This window comes from Xyrauchen texanus, chromosome 6 (assembly GCF_025860055.1).
Source record: "Xyrauchen texanus isolate HMW12.3.18 chromosome 6, RBS_HiC_50CHRs, whole genome shotgun sequence".
Classification (NCBI taxonomy): domain Eukaryota; kingdom Metazoa; phylum Chordata; class Actinopteri; order Cypriniformes; family Catostomidae; genus Xyrauchen; species Xyrauchen texanus.
The window spans coordinates 38,579,218-38,602,469 of NC_068281.1; the positions used below are offsets into that span (position 1 = coordinate 38,579,218).

The following is a 23,252-nucleotide window of genomic DNA, read 5'->3' on the forward strand; positions in this document are numbered from 1 at the left end:
AAAAGAGCCCACTTCCTAATCGCTGATATTCTGGACTATATACTGTATTTGCCTCAAGTTCCTCAAAAAGTCTGACCAAATCCCTAACCCTAACTATGAGCAATTGTAATAGAGGAACTTGCATTAGAATACACCACTTATTATAACCAGTACATCAAAACTGAAACATATTCCAAACTACTAATAAAAACAGTGTATCTCCAACAATAAACCTACAAAAGCAATACTGAACCAGAGTTCACACCATAGATGGTTTGCCCCCCTAGATTTGCCTCGAGCCCACCCAAAACACTTTTGATGCCTCCGACCTGACTGAAAGCATAATAGGTCAGGGGGCACTATGCATACAAAACCCAAACATACAATTGCCCCACCATAGATCACATCCTACTACCGGCCCTGGTTCACTATATTTGACTATAGGTGTTCTGAATTGTGCAAAATGCAGAAATAAAAACATTCCAGATTCAACAGTACCCATAATGAATTGTCAAGTCTAGTACATATTTGAAAGCTGATGTGACACCCTGGTTTATTTCTTACCGTGCAGGGCTTCCAGAGCGGGTTGCATCGATAACATGCTCGCCGTTAATGCAGAACATGTATGCTGGCCGGTTCTGTGGGAGAAATCCACACAGATTTAAACAAATGGATTTAGACAGCGAGCCAAGCTAACATTACAGGCAGTACTACTCCCTCCCATTCTAAAGGCCCAGAGGTGGAGCAAGCTTTACCTTTGCCTTGTACAGCAGCTCCCTCCTCATAGCCACCTCAGCACGCAGAATATCCCCCATGTATTCAATCACCATAGTCTGCTTCTCAATGTCACGTGCTGCAAACAGCCCAAGACCCTGTAGACATAATGTATTAGACATGCAGTGACATTCAAGGTGATATGTCTCAAACATACTAGCAACAGTAAAAATTTTGTTTCAATATTTTAAATTATGTTCTTGAGGTGGATATATATATATATATATATATATATATATATATAAGAAATTTTAAATCACAGAAACAGTTAATATCTCAATATAGAGATTATTTACTCTAGGCATCACTTTCAAATAGCCTACACAATATATTTTCAGTTACATGTATGTATTTTTGTGGTTTGACAGCTTGAATTAAACCTATTCAAGTCTACTTACAGAGAAATTGCATAACAAACGATGCCATTTCTAATTGTTCAGTTTGCACAGTCCTACAAGTTTCATACACTAACCTGCAAACTCATCAACATACTTTGCTCATTCTTGAAGTACAAAAACCTTTGTAACTTTTTTGTGCAGGGTTACTAGATCCACAATTTAGTTTGGTCTTTGCCTTGTCTTACATTAAACCCATGCCAACTGACAGTGTGTTGGTAAGCACAGAAATTAGGCTTCTAATTTAAATATCGGCTATTGTTAATATAACGATGCCTCAAAAACGTTAAAAATATCAATAGAATAACGTGCCGATAATCAATATTATATGACATGCGAACATATCGTCCCTATGTTGGGCTATGTACACATGCATCAGATGAACATCTTTAGCTTTTGTGTTGCATCTCGTGCCATGAGTTTTGCTTTTTAAAGCCAGCGGGTAGAGTTAAAGGCAGGTCAACAATGCAAGCTGTTGGAACACAAGAAAACATCCTGTATGAATGCCCCCTAAGAAGAACACTTACTCTTTTACACCCTAAGTAGTACACTTAAGGCTAAAGTAAACTCCGTGCACTGTATGTGTGATGCAAATTGCGTCATCAGCACAGCCGCGCATTTTGACCGCATGCCGCCTAGACTTTCTGACCCACACACTCGGTCCTCGGCTGTGCGTGTTGCACGCGCCTGCTATTGACTATACTAAAAGAGTATCACAAAGAAGTTGTAGTGGGCATGCATTAAACGTATTAGCTCGCGGTCAGAAGAGTACACTCACAAAGGCAACATGATCAACCAGGCTTGAGCTGATCCAGAACAAGCAAAAATTAAGTATACCTGGGCCTTACGTATATTAAGAATACCTGGGACTTTACATCTAAAATATAAATTTTTAGACATCGTAATCCAAAGCAAATTTATGGATGCCTAAGTAGTACATTTACACTTTTACATTTATCAGTAAATTTTACACTTATTTAGAATTTATTATCCAAATTAACATTATGGACATCCCCTAAGAAATGTAAGCATAGCGTAGTTCTAACAGGAAGACTAGCAGCTGTACATCATCGCATCATTAGCCGGGTAACTCCAAGCCAATAACATGTAAGGCATTGCTTTATAAGTCTGCTCACAATCAATCACATTACTGTTTCAGTGTGCTAACAAGGCAACCTCCACCACCCCACCACCACCAGTCGAGTCCCATCCTGCAAGGGGGTAGGCTCCTTGCCCCTGCCTCCTGGATATGACGGTTCAGAGTACAACTTTGGACCACCAGACGGGGCTTATGCCAAAGAGAGACATTACTTTTCTGTTTCATATTCATTAAATAAACGTTATCTTAATTTTCACTCCAGTCTGCAAGTCTTTTACACTTTTACATATATTTAGACATTTTTTTTTTGTTATCCAAAGCAACTTTTATAAAAGCAAACACAAGATATTAAATATTAGAACATCAAAAGCTCATATACTACTCTAAACTGCACAGCAATGCTATAAGGATTGTGTGCTGTTAGCTTACTATCAGGCTTGGGCCACTGACTAAATTAGATAACATATATCTAGTAGTGATTGTTTTTTTTGTTTGTTTTTTGTCTGTATGGTTTAAAAGATATCAGCATGGAACTGGAAGTGACACTGGATCATCTGTGGCTCTATTAGATGATCGCATTACCCTGCTAGATGGAAAGGTTGTCAATAACACTGGCTTCAAGGAGCATTTTTTCATTAAGATGCACTTGAGGCAACTTCACCCAAGCTGACTCTTAACAACTCAAATTGGCCTGGGGTGTGTCAGCTCTACCGACTGTTTTTTGCCAAAATCTGGCCTTTTTCTGTCAGAGACCTGTCACACTCACAGATTAAAAATGTAAAAGGGGTGACCGATTAAACAACTGCCTCTGACATTTCCTGATTCCCTGTCACAAACTGCCGAAATAAGAACAGGACCACAGCACAAACAATTAGTTGCATTTTCTTGCTGTATTTTATTTGTAATAATGTTTGTGATATGTTGTATGTGCAATGTGGTATTAATTAATAGAATCACAGAAATAGGATGCAATTCCTGACTTTATCCTGTGAATGTGTATTTGTTCCTCCGAGGCCTTTCATAGAAAGTACGTTTCTGCGCTGATTCAGAGAGAAAAAAAGAACACCAGGAAAACCCTCAGTACAGAATAAGTAGGGAAGAATCAGTTTTTGCAATATATAACTTTGCATTTGCTGAGAAAAAGTTTGGATCAGATCAAAGACAACCAATGGTTTGTCAGTTCTTACATTTACATTTATGCATTTGGCAGACGCTTTTATCCAATGCGACTTACAGTGCACTTATTACAGGGACAATCCCCCCGGAGCAACCTGGAGTTAAGTGCCTTGCTCAAGGACACAATGGTGGCAGCTGTGGGGATCGAACCAGCGACCTTCTGATTAACAGTTATGTGCTTTAGCCCACTACACCATCACCACTCCCTCCACTGTTCTTCAGTGTGAGTTGCTCATTGGGCCACATGAACCTGTCTAAGCAACTGAACAATGAGTCAGAAGCTGACTTCGGTTTGGGTAGGACCATTAAGTAAAGCAGGGTGTTGAGTTGCTGTGACTGTTAACACCCATTCCCAGAGAGTCACAGCCATACCCATGCATACTAACCTTTTCAGATTCTCCAAAAGACTATGTAAATAAAACATACAACTAAAACTGGCTAGTGGGATGCTGATATTAAGGGAATGACAGAAACTGTAGTTGCTTCTGAGGTTCAGTCCAAGGGGGTTTATCTGAATTTTCATTTTGGTGAAGGTGTCCCATTAAATTGTAATATCAATTAATTTTAAAGACAACATTAATCAAATAAAATGTAACAACAAATGCTAAATAGGCAAGGCCAGATATGGTCATACATTTACATAAACAAAGACTGTTGCTGTAATATAGAATGCATATATTATAAACAATAAATACAAAATAAGTAACTCTTTATAGAGTTTATTATTTGAATGCTTTATTGTTCTTTATCATAGTTTGAATTATCAATAAAACCAGAATTAAATAAAATACAATGTTGTTCTTCTTCACGAAGTGGCTCATGTTCATGGACTCACCTGAATGCGGGAGTGTGCCAGATAAACATTTTTCTTCCACTCGCTGATTAGCCGGCGGTACTGAGATGACTTGGAGTGCACAAAGTGTTTGCTGTAAGATGATCCACTCTCTGCCATGGCTGAGTTCTGGATGCAGTGAGATGTTCTGGACCATACAGATAGGATCTTCAACCTGTGTGTATGTGTGAGCAGAGAAAATAGCAGAAATACATTTAATTAGCATCACTATCTGCACCAAAACAGATCTATTTCAATTTTATGATTCCGATACAAAATTTTTGCCAAAAAAGATACTGACCTCTCATGGTGGGGGAAGGTCTGCAACTCAGAACGAGCGCTGCCAGAGGGATTGATTGACAGCGGAAGCTCCAACATGGGGTTATGGCCATAACGAAATCGATACCTTGAACATGCCTGCACACCTGGCAGCTAGTCATAAAACACAAAGTTAGTTTTTCAACTGAAAATAGCATGTGCAAGTACATGAACGCAAACCCTTCTAGCTACACCAGCTTGATTTCACGATTTGAGACTTTTCGAAAAGAGCACAATTCATGACACAACACAATTATGAGTTGCATTCTCAGAGTTACCACAAGGGGAGCTATAAAGGGCATTAGTGCAAACCATAGTCTTATTCTACTGTATGGTTAGCTTTCTCTTTCAGGTCAGCTACTGTCATGGCAGAGCAACAGTTTGAATCTGGCAGAGCAAGTTAGATCTTAAAAACATGATTCTAACTAAACTAACATCCAGTTTAATGTCGCAGATATTTGAAGGTGACTCTATTGCCACCTTACAGTACTGAGGTTTGTTGACACCATAGTGACAATTGAAGACATGTTATGTAAAAATGGACCACATGCTTGCAATGTTTTGGCCAAGCATTCTTGTCTATGCTTGTGCACTTACATACAGTATGTTTCTGGCCTAAGGTTCGCTGTAATTACCGATTCAGCAATGCGGGTAACTGCAGAGATGGTGAGCCCAAACAGATACTCTCCCTTCAGATAGACAGGAAGGAGTCTCAGCATGCCCGTCTCGGCTCTCCGCTCTGCCACAGGCCCAAGAACCTTGTCCCAGACTCCTACAACAGACATGGTGAGAATGAATGAGAACACAGAACAGAAGATAAACTGAAAATAAACTGCTGTTACTGCCTTGTAGCAGTATTTTTCAAATGTCAACACAAAGACTTTTCAGATTAATACCAAAATATACATTATAGCATCTCACCATGATGACAACATGATTAAGCATCAATCTGTACTGCCCTGCAAAGGCTAAATGCAGTAATTACACTTTTTTTGTCCCTAAATCTGTCGTTCGACAAACGGGGTTGACTCAACTATGCACAGATTTAAGGAAACTGAAACTGTTTTGTAATCCACAATTGACTGGACAATAAAAAAAAACGCAAAATTTTTCTTCGGTTCAGTACTGGCATAGTAACCGCAATTTGGCTTAGTATAAATCCCATCTCTTCCATTTTAATCCACTAATTTCATGTTAAGTTTTTTTTTGTCTAAAGGCCTGTTCACACCAAGTCCATTTTTTCAGTGCAATTGCTCATCTGAATGATCTATGGAACAGGAACAATGCATTCCTATGGCGCAATTCACATCAGGTCAGAGAAATCGTCCGCTGACAATCCAACGTTTTTTTTACGGTGAGTGTTACTGTCTGACTGACTGACCAATGAGATACAAGCTTTTTGTCATTTTTCCAGAGTCGCTGCAGCTGCTCAATCCTGTGCGTTGGATGGCCTGTACTGCAATTGAATTGTACTGCAAACTGCAAACATAAACCTGTTCTTGCTTATGGCGTTTTGTCTTAATGTAGCCTACATTATTTAATATACAAAATTATATATGGGCATTATAAAAAAAAATATTTGGGTTTCAAGAACTCGTTTGGAATATACTCAAAGCAAAATACATGTGCAAATAAATATCCAACAGCGCTCTTTACTCATCTTACTTGCATAAAAAAACTGATTATATACTCCTCAAAATTCATCAACACCATGGAAAGAACATAATGATACAGTTATGCCAAATCAGGTAAATAAATGCTTTAATAGCATTAAATAAATTAATCTCTAGCATTGACATTGACTGAAGGGTGCGGGCCAGGGAGGACTAAAATACCCCGAGGGCAGGAAACTGGTATAAATATTTGTAATTCAGTAACATCATCACATACAGAGGTGAAATTATTATTTTTTTTCATTTTTTACGGACTCGGTTTGTATATACATTCCGTTGGATGTTCGTCTTGCAAAATTGTTAGAGATTTGGTGTGAACAGGCCTTTAAGCAGCTATAACTGTAACAAGTGACAAGACAGTTTTTTGGTTGCTTTGTTTCCTCTAGGTAGCTTAGTCCACAAGAAAATCTTATTGGTCTAAATTTCAGATTCACAGACCATTATGTGGATTAAATAGTGTGGTAAATAGTATGGACAGAAAAATTATTTGTCGCATCACGCCTGATTAAGACACAATGTGAATCGGAAATAACTGTTAGTATGGAGATTGACAACGTGTACCAGGTATAATGCAAAAAGTTTCATGCGACAAGCAATTTGTCTACCCACAATAAATGTGCAACGTGTCAATCACAACCAATTAGAACAATGTACAGATGTGTGGAGCAGAATTTTGGCCAAATAAGATTTCAAAGTGTCTGTGGCTACCCAGTGTGTCATCACAGAAACCAAACAATCCACAAAATGCCCCATCACCTGCCATGGCACATTAGAAGTAAAACTCAAGATTTACTTCAAGGAGACAGCTTTTATAACTTGTCGCTTTTTCGTGTTGTACGTGCAAGGCACCTTTTTGCATTGTACCTTTCGCAGTGGTGTCGGTGAGAACCAGGTCCTCGTAGCCTTGCTCTACGACACGGATGCTGAACTCCGGACGACCCTCATGCTCTTCCACTGAGCAGACGTATCGGCAGCGCTTCAGGCCATGTCGCATGCTCCAGTAGAGCCGGCTTGCTTCGTAGCCAGGTGGAAATATGGCTGTTGATGAGTGGAACGTGGGCAGCAGGGCAGGTGGCAGTTGACCCATTGCATGGAACAACAAACTGCCAACACGGAAGGTGTAGCCGCGCTCAGGCTGCTGCACGGCCGCCGCTAGCTGTCGCAGTTCATCACGTTGCACAAATACGCGACGGAACACGGAGAAGCAACGCAGCTGCTGTTCTAAATACAAACTAACGGCGGCTCCAGCTCCCCGTGGCCGGTGCTGGTGGCACAGCATCGTTTTGTCCTTAAAAAAAGTACAGCCAACTTGAAGGGCACAAGTGAAGTGGTAGATGTTGAGGCAACGCAGGCGATGACAACCACAGGTGGCACCTAGATGATGGCAAAACGCACAAACCACAGTTTGTCCACGTTGGCGTGCCAGTTCCACATTGATCAGGGCACCAGATTGTGTCTCGTAGACCTCAGAGGACCAGAGGGCGCAGTTCAGGTGCACCCAGGTATCCAAATCTAGGCTGAGCAACCTGGCAGGACCGTCCGTCAACCCATCACCTTCCTGTTGGCAGAAACAGCACAGCCGTCGGTCACGGGTGATGGAGCAGGGCCGTAGAGATGAGTTCAGTTGCTTAAGGAGCTCCTCGACTGACTCTGATGTTTGGGCGGCAACTTTCGGTATCACAATCTGTCCTGTCCACTTTCGCCAGCGTAGGCCTTTCCAGCGTTTGCCATGATGCCATGGTTTGTCTTGGATTTGGGAACATGATTTTAGCTTAACAGTCACTTTAAGATGGCTCTCTGCAATGGTTTCAGGTTTGGGCTCTGTCTTGATTGCTTTACCTGGCACGGTTGAGGTAAAAACTGTGTGAGGGGTCAGAGAGGGAGGGGACGGCTTTGGCTGGAGCTGTGCCAGGCAGTGGACATCCAGCGAGGACATGTTGTTGCTGTACTGGTGCTGGACTTTGGAAGGACTTTCCGGGAGGATAGCAACAGATGCCTGGAATTACAACACAGACACATGACACACGAAATATACATCATCTATAATCAAAGGAAATTCATACATCAGTTTGTACAATCAACCAAACACAAAGCTTTTACAAAGTTAGTACGTGTATGGATTATTATGACAGAGAAAAACAAACCTTGTTGTCCAGGTTTCCATTGGACTGCGAGGCTGACGAGTGCAAAATGAAACAGCTATGACTACAGAACAACAGACCCCCATCTGAGCTATACTGGGACTCCTGGGATAAACCATAGGAAGAGAAGTTGGGAAATTGTTAAGGAGGATTTAAGTGGTGTCTATAGTAAGAATAATTAATATAGGCCAATTTATTTAAAGCCAACATGAAAACAAAATGGACACTATTTACAGTACCTCCTTAATACACATTCCTGGTCTTATTGCCAATCATTCATCAGTGTATGCTATTCTACAGAAAAAAAGTTTGTCTTCGGAATCTTTAATCAATACATTCTGGTTGGTACATTTCATGATCCAATAATTTCCCAATGGATAAAATCATGTCCTGTCCATTTTTTTTCAAGGATACCTTGTTTAATTTGTACCTTTTTAATTTGGAATGGATGTAAAATGGGTGGTGAATGTCATTTCAACTTCAAAATACAGTATGAACAAATCAAAACATATTCATACCAGTGCTTTGCCTTGCTCATCTTTGGTAGTTTTCCTCACACCGTTACCCAAGACAACCACTTTACAGTGTTGACAACATTGTTGCTTTGGCCCCAGGCTGGCTCGCCACTTTTCATACTTCTCTCTACCATCAACCAGACCTGAAAGAGACCATTAGCTTTCAATAAAGAGAACTGGATCATCCTGTTGTGTAAAGATCGAGTAAAAACAGCAGTTACGCAATTACAATTGAGAGCGGTGTCATTTCAATGTGATGAATGGGGTGTAATCGTATATTCTGGGGCTTTTAGTATGATTGAGTGCATTCATTAAGTGACACACATGAGCAGTCTTCAATAAGATAAGAGTCCAGGCCAAGATTATTGGTCTGTTTAAGTAGCTTCTCCAATTGTTCACAAAATCAATAGTGATTTTCCCTCAGCACCTAAGCCAGACACAGACATGATAGTGCACAGTTAAAAACTGATGGACCAATAATTAGATCCCGATTGCTATGCCATGATTGGATTGAGTATAAGTACACTCAATTAACTAAGCATTCATGATCAGGTTACTGTAATTCTACAGCTACATAGCATAATTGCTTGTGCATGATTCCTTTAATTGAGATAAGCCTTAATATCATGTCCGAATTGTCATGTCTAAATTGCCATATATGTATATGTAGAATGCAGCATAAATGGGATTCCATTTATTATTCTATTAATTTCAATGTATTTTGGCGACATTTTAATGAGAAAGTTTATGTATTCCATTTTGTATATACAACTTCTTGAAGTATTAAGAGACCTTAACAAAATCTAAAAAGTACAAAGTATAAATCAATTATTAACAATAATTTTGCATTTAATCATAATTTAATTTACATTTTGGTTGTGTTTACTGATACATTTGCTTAGTTGACCGCTATGATGTTCACCTTGCTTAATATTTCTAAATGCTTTTTAAAAATATACATTTATAAGTAGGTTTTCCTCACTTTTGTTATGGTTCTGATGAAGCTTCAGTTGTCGTGGCCCTTGTCGTGGAGCCCCTGGTCCATTCGGCTCTTGAAGAGCAGAGGCTGGACGCTGTGGCTCCATGGAGGTCTTGATGGCCCCCATAGTCCCTGGTCCACTACTGACCTCATAACTACTGGGGATCTTTACACGGATCAGGTTAGCAATGGCCGCTACAACATCAGTGATGTTCTGAAAGAGCAAAGCAAAGCACATTAGATAACAAACGAACATGGAATGAGAAATATTTTAGATCTATTATATCACCGAATATTTTATTTAGATATATTATTTGTGGAGCTTGAAAAGGCAAGCATCACTTTTCCTATTGCTCATACTATGGTGAGGGATTTGAAACACTTGTCCAGTAATGTTTATGCTGTGGACATGAATGGAACCTCAAATTGTGTGTGTATTATTGAGAAGGTATGCCATTACTTTTCTAACTAAAATAACTTTTGCCTGGGGCATGATAAAACAAATAAATCTATAGACTTGCATTGAAGAAGAGATAAGAGCCAAATTTAGAGTCAATTTCTCTCAATATTTTACATCAAAATAACGAATCCACGGAAAATATTTTCTGTTAAGCGTTTTGTTTTTTTAGAAAGTTAAGCCATTTCCATTTTTTTATGTGCTAATAAAAAGACAAATAAATTTATATAAACTCAGCAAAATAATAAACGTCCTCTCACTTTCAACTGCTTCTAGTTTCAGCAAACTTAACATGTGTAAATATTTGTATGAACATAAAAAGATTCAACAACTAAGACATAAACTGAACAAGTTTCACATACATGTGACTAACAGAAATGGAATAATGTGTCCCTGAACAAATTGGGGGTCAAAATCACAAGTAACATTCAGTATCTGGTTTGGCCACCAGCTGCATTACGTACTGCAGTGCATCTCCTCCTCATGGACTGCACCAGATTTGCCAATTCTTGCTGTGAGATGTTCCACCAGTCTTCCACCAAGGCACTTGCAAGTTCCCAGACATTTCTGGGGGGAATGGCCCTAGCCCTCACCCTCCGATCCAACACGCCCCAGACGTGCTCAATGGGATTGAGATCCGGTCTCTTCACTGGACATGGCAGAACACTGACATTCCTGTCTTGCACCGCTGAGATTGCCTACAATGACAACAAGCTCAGTCCGATGATGCTGTGTCACACCACTGCAGACCATGACGGCCCCTCCAGAGTACAGACCTCAGCGTAACGCTCATTCCTTCGACGATAAACAAACGAGTCCGACCATCATCCCTGGTGAGACAAAACCGCGACTCATCAGTGAAGAGCACTTTTTGACAGTCCTGTCTGGTCCAGCGAAGGTGGGTTTGTGCCCATAGGCGACGTTGTTGCCGGTGATGTCTGATAAGGACCTGCCTTACAACAGTACTACAAGCCCTCAGTCCAGCCTCTCTCAGCCTATTGTGGACAGTCTGAGCACTGATGGAGGGATTGTGCATTCCTGGTGTAACTCGGGCAGTTGTTGTTGCTATCCTGTACCTGTCCCGCAGGTGTGATATTCGAATGTACTGATCCTGTGCAGGTGTTGTTACATGTGGTCTGCCACTACGAGGTCGATCAGCTGTCCTTCCTGTCTCCTTGTAGTGCTGTTTTAGGTGTCTCACATTACGGACATTGCAATTTATTGCCCTGGTCACATCTGCAGTCCTCGTGCCTCATGCAGCATGCATAAGGCACATTCACACAGATGAGCAGAGAACCTGGACATGTATTTTTTTTTGTGTTTTTCAGAATCAGTAGAAAGGTCTCTTTGAGTCCCAAGTTTTTATAACTGTGACCTTAATTGCCTACCGTCTGTAAGCTGTTAGTGTCTTAACGACCGTTCCACAGATGCATGTTCATTAATTGTTTATGGTTCATTGAACAAGCATGGAAAACATTGTTTTAACACTTTACAATAAAGATCTGTTAAGTTTTTTGGATTTATAAAATACAGTGTCCTGAAAAAGGGACAATTAATGTCAGTGTATAATAGTGTATTTCTATGTGGATTATAGTGTCAATGCTTAAATAGAGTTTATCACAAGGGGAATGTTTATAAGAAAGATGTCATCCTCCCTGGTTTGTCTCTATGGTTGTTGTAGTGCATTATGCCACATTAATCATTTCTCATGTTAAAAGTTTCTACTAAGCTGTACTGTATTAGAAGTGCCAAAGTTTTTTCCCCTATCATTGGAGTACCTCTCTCTTCCAGAATGAGCACTGACATATGTAATGAAATGTTATGTTTAATTGCGACATCATAGGTCCATTTCTCTCTCTATTTTTTCCATCCTAATGTGCCATTTTCAGCATTGACAATGTGAAGATGATTAAAATGCAACCTAATACAGAAATGTTCTCAGCTGTTTGGGTGTAGCACTAAAATATGGGACACTGCGTCCCATATGGATTTATTACAGAACCAATTCTGTTCCTTATAACACGAGATGATTCAGTTTTATTTGGTGCAATTGGCAACTATAGTCAAACATCACCTGTCATTCGGGGCAGGCACAGCCCAACGCCGACGCCAATTGTGGTCCGATCAAATTGTCTGGACATGCTGGACGAAGTCTAGCTACAATCACATGTTCTAGGTCTGTTAATCTGTTGTGAAAATCGGATTAGCCCAATTGGGGGCCAGTGGTGCGGACTCATGGCCCAGCCCCGCCCTCCTCCTCATCACATCTGTCTTCGCAAAAATTGTACTGATGCCATTTAAGTCTGACAAAAATCAAGATTTTAAAATGCTTGTAAACATACTGACTCTCATCCACCCTCTTCACAGTGAGCACTCACCTTAGCAGCAGCTGGCTTCAGGGTGATGGCAATGGAAACCAGCCCTGTGTTGGAACCATTCTGCGCTGATCCAAACGAAGAGCTAAAGAACATCGATGAAGCCTCTGTCTTGACCTCTCGTAGCTTGAACTCTGAGACTGGAATAAGGGAAAAAAAATCAAAATCTGAACCATTGTGGTGACCAACAGCTCAAAGAACATCTATAGTGTACTGTAAGTCCAGGCACTAAAAAAGAAAGACTCCTTGCCTTTGCCCCTAAAGACAGGAAACATGGGGATTACAGGAGACAAGGCTGGAGAGGGAGGTTCCTCCTTGACCAATGTGAGATCTGGAAAGCGACTGATCTCCATTCCAACAACACTCTCTGGTGATGAAGACGGGACAAAGCTGTCTGGGGTGTCTCGGTCTTCACAGTGTTCCTGTCCCCTGTGTGTATGAGTCAAGTCAAATGTATTTTTATAGTGCTTTTCACAACAGATGTTGTTTCAAAGCAGCTGTACATGAAATTATGCTATGACAGAAAATGAAGAAATATAATGCCAATATTAGTTATTTATTTTTAGAACGATGAGAGAAAGACATTCTTTCTGTCTCCGTCTCTCTGTCTTGTTGCTATATAGTTTGTGCACTGGAAGCTTCGGTCACCAAGACAAATTCCTTGTATGTGTAAGCATACATGGTAATAAAGCTCATTCTGATTCTGACATTCATTGAGTTACAACTGAGAAGCTGAAAAAAGCTATAGAATCTAATATTCATGTCATTATTTGTCTTGACCATATGCACATTTCAAAGTACTGTCAGATATTTTATTTCCATTAAAGACCACATAAAAACCCACGCTTGAGTGCATTTTTTTTTTCTCCCATTGGTGAAGTATCTCCTCGTAAAACAGGAAGTTGTAGCGGTACATATTGAAAGGCTTACGTCGCAGAAATGTGGTTTAATTGTTATTGCTAATCGGTAGCAAGTAGTGTTGTCACAATACCAAAATGTCAGTACTGATCTCAGTGAAATTTTGTGGTTCTCGATACCAACTTCGATACCACAGCTCAAATATGCTAATATGTTATTGAACACACATCTTAAGACTATTTCAAGTTAAATTTCAATAGCTGTAAATAACAAATGAAAAGAAATGCATGTTTCCTTCAAGTTTTTCTTAATGAAGTATGCATTGCTTAAGTGTTTTTAAGTAGGGCCCAACTGAAATCTGTTTCATTTTCCAAATCTCTTTTTCCTTTAAAATGTTTTTTTTTTCCCCCACTGAATTCCATGTATTAAAGTTTAATTACATTTCATCATCAAAACTGATTAATTTTGTTAATTATGAATTATATTGAACAAGTAAAAAAAGAATAATTACTTTTCAACATTTCACTGCATTTTTATTTAACAAACATGTATTTAGAACAAAAGCACTCTTTTAGTATGTTATTAATTTTATAATTTATGAATCATTACTTATTATTACTATTACTAAAGTGAATATTACATTTTACTATACAGTAGTAATATATTTCTGTTGCAATTTCTTCAATGTGAAATGTGCTTTTATTTTGACGTGTGGTTTCGACAGAAGCTTCACTTCTTCTGATGGATAAACAGTTTGCTACATAGCCCAGTGTAATCGTTAAAGCACAAATACTGCAAATTAATTTTATAAATATATGGTCTACCTGTGCTGCATGCTTTATAGTGGATGAGTGCTCTGCTTTGTCATCTCATGCAACGTGAATGATTCTCAATGTCTGTGAAATTTGGAGTTATGAGCAGCATGCTTCGCACATTAATTTAAAGCACGCAACTCGAATGCAGACAAAGATTTCAGGCTTTCATGGTTTAATAATCACACTAGTAAACCAAATTTTTTTTATTAATTGTGCATTTCAGTGTAAAAGGAGTAACAGTGTGTACGCTTAAATTAGTGAAAGAGCATTTGTGTAAGCAGTCGTGTGTCAAACATACGGTATCAGATTGAGTCAGTGCGCGGTACTACCGTTACTGCAGAAACACTGGTACTGTGACACCTTTTTTATTTTATTAACGACTTGGTACTCGGTTGGCAAAAGTACTGGTACTTTTGCCAACACAAGAAACAGGTGGTAATTATTTTGGTGGACATTTTCATTCCACAAAGTATTTTATTGAACAAAAAGCTGTTTTGAGTCAAAGATGAGCCAACAATATTTTAGGTCCATTTTCCAGGAAGAGACTGTAAATTGTATGTATATATTTGCTAAATTGTGTACACTAGCATATAGATGGCCAAAAGTAAAAAGACTAAAAGCTCTTTTGATTTCAGTTTTAAACATTTTGATTTCATGGGGTCTTTAAGTACATATTAATGTCAAGCCCATTTTGAGGACTAGATTCTTGAGTCTCTGGTCATTTTCATTTCCGCAAAATCCAATAGGGCTTGGCAAAATTAAAACTATGACTAAGAGATTCATGACTGAAAATATCTGAACTATGTTTCAAGGTCTCTTGTGTGAAACAAAAGTTAAGTTGAAACTTGAGTGGGCAGTGTAATCTCAGCTGTGTGACTGACCTGAGCTCCTCATGGTTGTTATGGGGTGGGGTCGGAAGAGAGGCTGGCACGTTCACAGTTTTGGCCCCCTGAGCCAGACCTCGAGTCAACAGCTCCTCCTCAGCTTTAAATTGCAGTGGTCTCGAAAGGAGCCCTTTGGTAACTGTTAAAAAAGAAGATCATTTTTGATTTGGGGTACGTCTAACTGTTTAAGTTTAAACTTTTAACCAATATTGAACAACCCATAACAAATTAAGTAGAAAAGATTTCCCTAAAAATATCAGTCAAACCAATTATCAGTCTCTCTCTAGTCAAAAGGGAGTGGTCCACTGACTGGGCTACAAGTGGTAAATTAATCATTATGAACATGGACTTCACAGGTGCTACTCACCATCATGCCCAGCAACAATGACACCTTTGCTGGAAAGCTCTTCTGTTGTGGCAAATCCATTGACCAACTTCTGCCGCGCAACCGGAGGAGGGGTTGGGGGCAGGGAGGCAGGAGGAGTGGGGGGATTACTCAGATTATTCTGCAGTAGAAAGATAAAAATACGAATCACCATCTGCTTGTCTAATAAGACAAATCTGAACTTTACCACTGATGTCACGAGACTTTATGTAATAAAAATAATAGCTGTTCTTGATACTACTACAGCAACGGCTGCTCATAATTACCTTATAAACCAGTTGGGAGTAATAGTCTGAAACACCATCCAATGAGGCGCTCCCAAATGTGCCCAAGAGACGGCTCTCTCCGTCCAGCTCTCCGCCTCCATAGGGTACAAAGTGTGCAAAGTTTACCCCCACCAGAGGCTCCATTAGAGGCAAAAGAGAGAGCTGCTGCTGCAATTAAAGAATGAGACCGAAAGGTTACACATGAGAATTGTGAGAAAGGTCATGCTTAGGAAAGCATTAAAAGCCAAGGTCCAAAATTAGTGTAATTAATTAGTCTGAAAACTGAAAACTTTTGAAGAGCATTGCAACTGCACTGTGATATAATACCTAGCAGTGAGAAAGACTTGAATATTTAAATATATTCAAAGTAAATAATTAAGGCTCAGTGAATTTGCATTTTCACAGTGTCAGAGACTGGTATACAAATCTCTCATAGCACATAACTAGGATTGGGAAATTATTATTTTTATTCAGAACCAGTTGCTATTTTTTTTTTTTTTTTAGAACTAAATGATTTCATGCAGTTTGTTTCTTATAACAGTTCTTGAACATCTAATGTTTTCATGCTGTAAATGTGGATGGAACATTATAAAAATGTTTTGCACCACAGTTCAATGTTAGCATCTCACAATGCCAATGCACATCTTTTTAGATGAAGACATGTTTTATCCGTTACCTGTTTTAACTGGGTCATTACTGGCTCAGTAGAGGAAAACATTGCTAGACTGTCATCTTCCTCTTTCTTCCTCTTTTTACAGCGGGGGGCTGGTCTCTCCCCACTCTTGGGTGCCCTCTTGTTCCTCTGCTTCTTCTTGTCCTCTGGAAGTAATGATCCAGGGAAATCAGGGTGGTTTGAATCAGAGAACGTCTGTTGAAAGGAACAATAAAATTGTCAATGTTCAAGTTCAAGAATTTGTTTTTCTATTATAATCAGAGGATTGTGACAAGAGTTGGGAACCGAGAACCAGTTGTTATTTAGAACTGGTTAATAAAAAAAAAGAATTCTGGAACCAAATGTTTTCCATGACATTCGGTAATGTTTATGGATCATCAGGTATTAAACTAAAAGAATAATTAATGGAATTGTCAAGGAGCCGAAATCATTAAGTGGAATCAGAATCTGAACCAGAAACGTTATGTTACATCCCTATCAATGACTCACCCCAGTGCTGTCCATCGAGGTCTGCCGTAAAAATGCTTTGCTGTCTATGGATCCATCTTCCTCTGACCTCAGGCTGTCTTCAGATCTTTGGTGGAGCAGTACAGGAGGTGGGGTTCTTTTAATCTTCAGTAGGTGTTTGAGAAGCTCATTCCCAGCTTCTCCTTTCGAGCTATTTGCTGGACTTTGGCTCGCAGGATGGGGTAACATTCTTTCCCTGTCTCCTTCCACCTTGACCATGCCTGATCCTAATTCCATCACCATTCCCTTATCTCCATGGCACTCACTTGCCTCCACCTTCTCCAATTTGATGTTGGAGAGGATCCTGTCATGCATCTCTTGATGGCTAATGCCCATCTCTGCCCCTCCACCACTGTTGCCTTCAGAGAGCTGGCGCTCCAGTTCAGAGTGGGGCTGGCTGCACATGGAGCCTGGGGTAGATGAACCGGGCTGAGACGTCTCACAGAGCTCATGCTCTCCAAAGATCATTGGGTTCCTTGTAGGTGTGGATGATGTATCTGAGACACAGGGTGTTAAAGGAGTTGTTAGGTCTGAGTGAGGTGTCGAGGGGGCTCTCAATGACTCACAATCATCTTCTTTCTTCTTCTTACGGTTGCTTTTCTTCTTGCCCTTCTCCTCTGGGATGATGTTGGAGTACAGTTGGATAAGCGATGGACCAGGACCTGGAAAGTTTGAAGGCAAGTGCGTAGGCCCTTCCATTGAAAATGTATTCCCTTGAGCTGGATTTTGAAGCATCATATTTGGCCCAGGATATCTCTGTGGTATAGGTTGTGTTTGGACGAAGTTCGGCCCATGTGTCGCTAGGTTCTCCGAAACAAATCCTGGTCTCATTTCCTGAGGGAATGACCCGTTACCCATCATTGGTCTGGGTGGCCCACCTCCAAACCCTGGCTGCATGCCCTGTTTTTGTTGAAATGCTGGCCCTTGCATCTGCTGCTGCATCCTGGGTGGCTGCATAAAGTCTTGCGGTAGCTCCTGGTTGTAAAAAGGCATCTGGGAAAGGGCTCTGATGTTACCATCTTGGCAGTTAGGGACTTGTTGTTGCTCCATCCCCATGCAATGGTTCCCACGATGCCTTTCCACCTCCTTCATAAGCTGGAATCTTTGCCTTTCCTGTTGTTCGCGTAGTCTCTCCTTACGCTCCCGCTCCTGGAAGCCTTCACTAAATGGGTTGGTGTCATCAAAATTCACATGAGGAGACTCGCCACCTGTTTGCCCTTGACTGGGCATATTAACTGGTGGCTGTAAAGGCTGTGCCTGCACTACTTGAGGTGGCATTACTCCTGGCATTTGAAGTCCTCTGCTGGGAACAGTAGCTCCAGGGTGCCAGCCTGTTGTGTTGGGTGTATTAGCTGCATCTGGCTGGCCAGGGTGAGGCCGAATTGGCATCACAGAACCAATCATAGGTTGGTTAATAGGTGGTCCAGCTGGCATCATGCCAACATGTGGCTGCATTGTTGGCATTCCAGGTATCATTGGGGGCTGTATACCATCCTGTTGCTGTTGTTTGACCCTGTATTCCTCTATAAGCTCTGCATGTTCCTTCTGCTGTTTGCGGATCTAGGAAAAGCATATAAATTTGGTAAAACTTCCCAATAAGGTTCCATTTGTTAACATTAGTTAACAACATTAGTTAACATGAATGAAATACATTTTTCAAATCAAAAGTGTATTAGTTAACATTAGTGAATGCAGTATGAACTAACATGATCTACCAATTATATTTTTTATTAACTAACACTAACAAAGATGAATAAATGCTGCAAAAAATATGTTGTTCATTGTTTGAAAACTAGAAGCTGACTAAAGCAAATGACAAGAGACATCACTATAATCAGTTAATAGACATTGGATGTTATAGTTTTAATTTAACTGGATAAATGCTATTATTATGTTTAATTGAATGAGAATGTTTCTGAGGCTTGATGTACAGGTGAAACTCGAAAAATTAGAACATCGTGCAAAAGTTCATTAATTTCAGTAATTCAACTTAAAAGGTGAAACTAATATATTATATAGACTCATTACAAGCAAAGTAAGATATTTCAAGCCTTTATTTGATATAATTTTGATGATTATGGCTTACAGCTTATGAAAACCCCAAATTCAGAATCTCAGAAAATTAGAATATTGTGAAAAGGTTCAGTATTGTAGGCTCAAAGTGTCACACTCTAATCAGCTAAACACCTGCAAAGGGTTCCTGAGCCTTTAAATGGTCTCTCAGTCTGGTTCAGTTGAATTCACAATCATGGGGAAGACTGCTGACCTGACAGTTGTGCAGAAAACCATCATTGACACCCTCCACAAGGAGGGAAAGCCTCAAAAGGTAATTGCAAAAGAAGTTGGATGTTCTCAAAGTGCTGTATCAAAGCACATTAATAGAAAGTTAAGTGGAAGGGAAAAGTGTGGAATAAAAAGGTGCACAAGCAGCAGGGATGACCGTAGCCTGGAGAGGATTGTCAGGAAAAGGCCATTCAAATGTGTGGGGAGCTTCACAAGGAGTGGACTGAGGCTGGAGTTACTGCATCAAGAGCCACCACACACAGACGGGTCCTGGACATGGGCTTCAAATGTCAAACGCCTTACCTGGGCTAAAGAAAAAAGAACTGGTCTGTTGCTCAGTGGTCCAAAGTCCTCTTTTCTGATGAGAGCAAATTTTGCATCTCATTTGGAAACCAAGGTCCCAGAGTCTGGAGGAAGAATGGAGAGGCACACAATCCAAGATGCTTGAAGTCCAGTGTGAAGTTTCCACAGTCTGTGTTGGTTTGGGGAGCCATGTCATCGGCTGGTGTTGGTCCACTGTGCTTTATTAAGTCCAGAGTCAACGCAGCCGCCTACCGGACATTTTAGAGCACTTCATGCTTCCTTCAGCAGACAAGCTTTATGGAGTTGCTGACTTCATTTTCCAGCAGGACTTGGCACCTGCCCACACTGCCAAAAGTACCAAAACCTGGTTCAATGACCATGGTATTACTGTGCTTGATTGGCCAGCAAACTCGCTTGACCTGAACCCCATAGAGAATCTATGGGGCATTACCAAGAGAAAGATGAGAGACATGAGACCAAACAATGCAGAAGAGCTGAAGGCCGCTATTGAAGCATCTTGGTCTTCCATAACACCTCAGCAGTGCCACAGGCTGATAGCATCCATGCCACGCGATTGAGGCAGTAATTAATGCAAAAGGGGCCCAAACCAAGTACTGAGTACATATGCATGATTATACTTTTCAGAGGGCCGACATTTCTGTATTTAAAATCCTTTTTTATTGATTTCATGTAATATTCAAATTTTCTGAGATTCTGAATTTGGGGTTTTCATAAGCTGTAAGCCATAATCATAAAAATTATATCAAATAAAGGCTTGAAATATCTTACTTTGCTTGTAATGAGTCTATATAATATATTAGTTTCACCTTTTAAGTTGAATTACTGAAATTAATGAACTTTTGCACGATATTCTAATTTTTCGAGTTTCACCTGTATATGGCAGGCAACTATGTGGATAAAACCATGAATAAGTGAAAATGTGTGTCTGCTTTACCTGCTCCAGCTGTTTCTGCACCACCCCCTGCTGCTCTGTCACATGTTTCAGCTGCTCTGCATCCTCTTCAGGGAAGTCCCTTCCTGCTTTTTTGGCAGTTCTCTGCTTAGCTGACAGGGCCTTCTTTGACTTTCTGTGTGCTCCGATCTGCTCCTCTAGAAACTTCTGCTGCATCTGAAGCAGCTGCTGGGTTTCCCTGAGCCAGTCCTCATACTGAACCTTCTGGGCATCATCTTGAATGGAAAAGGGTTGGAATGATTAAATACTGGCACAGATGGTGTATTTTGGGATTTAATATATAATGACAACTAGAGGTCGACCGATACAATAACGAAGGTGTTTGAAAAGGCTGATAGTTGTTAAAATTGATTTATAGAATAAAAAAATTCTTAGTCTATACTTACCTTGAAGGGAACTGCCAGTAGCCTAGTTTACATCCACTTTTTGCACTATTTTGTTATCGACAAAAAGAAAATGCGTGGAAATATTTTGGGCAATTTGCCATCTTCTGCCTGTTTCCATTCAAATGACCTTTTATCGATAAAAAATGGTGTGCGTGATGAAGTCATGCCTAAAGAAACAGTCGCATAAGTTCTGGTTTAACACGCAAGAAATCTGTTGGAGTTTATCGCTAATTGTGTACCTTTCGCCTCCCAGATGTCGCTAATTTGTTTTGGTAAAATGGGGAGAGTATTGAGACAATTCATTAAAATTAGCCAGTTTACTGTAATTTTTATTTCACAAATAAAATCAATCAGGAGCAACTGCAATCAAAAGAGAGCAGTTGCCCATCTAATAGGACTGCAATATTAGTCCTCATGTTGCGCCTATTGCAGGTTGTCAACGGGTCTGACCCGAAAGCGAATCGTCATGGCCCTGTTCAATCTGGCAACCTGCACCAAGTATAGTGGGAGAAACTTTCGGTCTTAGTACAAGGATCATCCATCAATGTGTATATGCGGTGTGCACAGCTATTAAATAATAATTGATGTAGTGTAAAATCAGTGTTTACATATGATACATTCCTGATATTCAATATTTTGAACAAGCATCTAATTTAAAGCATCGCCATCACAACTGCATTATGTCCCGCAGCTTTTAACAACCAACTGAACTTGATTGTCATCTAAAATTAGATTTAGCGTCATAATGCAATTTTTCATTTTTTGAAGAAAATCAGTAAATGTGATCCGAGATAAAGAGGGTTATATTTAAATCGGATGTCTACCATGATTAAATTAATCTCAAACAGTGGCCATTCTTTTGTTCTCCGTGCACGATAAGAGATATTTGTGTTGGCACTCTTGTAAGTTTAATGTTTGCAGCATCGGATCTGTGCAGGTATGCTTTCAAGGATGTATCCCGTCGTCATGATTAACACAGGATCAAGTCATGTGACACTATATTTTGGCGTTAATGCCAATTTTCGCAACAAAAAGTGTTTCCAAACCAGTTTTCCGCAACATTTAAAGTAACTACATAGAGTTTATGCACTAGAGTTAAACGGAAAAATATTATGTTGACACTTGTGAAATTTTACCATTTCCATCAGATTATTTTGATGCGCTAAAACCTTTATAAAATTCCAAAATCAGTTTATTGTGCAACCAAAATCCCAATAATAACCAGAAAAATTATTTTTCTTTAAAATCATCCTAAAGACAGAATGGTACTCATAATTGAACAATTAAATTCAAGTTCAGAATGTTTGCATAACTGGCAGAGAAACTACAGTACATGGCCTGTGTATAGACATCTACAATTAATAAAAACTTACGGACAAATCCTGTTCCAAAATTTGGAGGATTGGGTCTTGTCATGTGGGGAGCAAGTTTGCCATCCTAATTGAGAGATCAACAGTACTATGAGAAAATAGTTTAATTATTATGGAACTGGTAAGATGAAAATCTGAAGAGAGTCTTACCTGTCCTGCCAACTGCTCTGGAATTAAACCTCCATCAGCACTTGGTGGTCCCTGCCCTGTCTGGACACTGATTGGAAGTTTGTGAAAGAGAGAGGGTTAATGAAAGTGTTATAGGTGCAAATGATGCTCCTTAAAAATAAATCTGGGAGTATCTTCAAATATGATAAACTATTAGCTCACCTGTTCATGACCATTGGAGACATTCCCAAGTTGTTCTGTACCATCATTTTATTGATGCCTTTCAATGCGACCATCTTTGCCTTCATAATGGGGTCATTGATAGCATCAAAATCTGAATAAAAGCAATGGAAGTTAACAAAAATATATCATATAATGTGAAATTTTATCATGTAAAATATTACTATAAAACCATTTCAAAATGATAATTAGGTTAAGTATTAAACAATGCTACAAAGTCTTTTGTGTGATTTTACTTTTATACATTTGATGACCTCTTCACTCATAACAAAATTATTCGCAATCAGGGTTGCCAGGAAAACTGCAGGACCATGACCCTGTTTTTCAATTTGTGCAATCTCGTTTTAAAACAGTTCCGTAAAGTTGTTCTACTTTTTATCATTTGATGTTCAAAAAAGAAAGTTTTCTGCCTTTTGAGCTCCTGCGTATAACAAATAAAACAGAAAACAGGAAAATTACCTAATCTTGAGGAATCAAGAAAGAACTAA

The 23,252-nt window shown here is 39.7% G+C and overlaps 1 protein-coding gene across 1 annotated transcript in view; it reads right to left on the reverse strand.

The window, feature by feature from the left end:
* LOC127645568 (histone-lysine N-methyltransferase 2C-like) overlaps positions 1–23,252 on the reverse strand; it is a 122,403-nt gene that overhangs the window by 3,692 nt on the left and 95,459 nt on the right. The window contains exons 39-58 of the mRNA XM_052129228.1: positions 22,747–22,858; positions 22,567–22,633; positions 22,420–22,483; positions 20,643–20,875; positions 17,084–18,661; positions 16,598–16,789; positions 15,922–16,089; positions 15,638–15,776; positions 15,268–15,409; positions 12,964–13,142; positions 12,717–12,853; positions 9,885–10,095; positions 8,906–9,045; positions 8,391–8,492; positions 7,111–8,242; positions 5,209–5,345; positions 4,557–4,687; positions 4,259–4,430; positions 735–851; positions 544–617 (exon numbers count right to left, since the gene is read on the reverse strand). Of these exons, the coding sequence (XP_051985188.1) occupies positions 544–617; positions 735–851; positions 4,259–4,430; positions 4,557–4,687; positions 5,209–5,345; positions 7,111–8,242; positions 8,391–8,492; positions 8,906–9,045; positions 9,885–10,095; positions 12,717–12,853; positions 12,964–13,142; positions 15,268–15,409; positions 15,638–15,776; positions 15,922–16,089; positions 16,598–16,789; positions 17,084–18,661; positions 20,643–20,875; positions 22,420–22,483; positions 22,567–22,633; positions 22,747–22,858 (5,227 nt within the window). The remainder of the gene's footprint in view (positions 1–543; positions 618–734; positions 852–4,258; positions 4,431–4,556; positions 4,688–5,208; positions 5,346–7,110; positions 8,243–8,390; positions 8,493–8,905; positions 9,046–9,884; positions 10,096–12,716; positions 12,854–12,963; positions 13,143–15,267; positions 15,410–15,637; positions 15,777–15,921; positions 16,090–16,597; positions 16,790–17,083; positions 18,662–20,642; positions 20,876–22,419; positions 22,484–22,566; positions 22,634–22,746; positions 22,859–23,252) is intronic.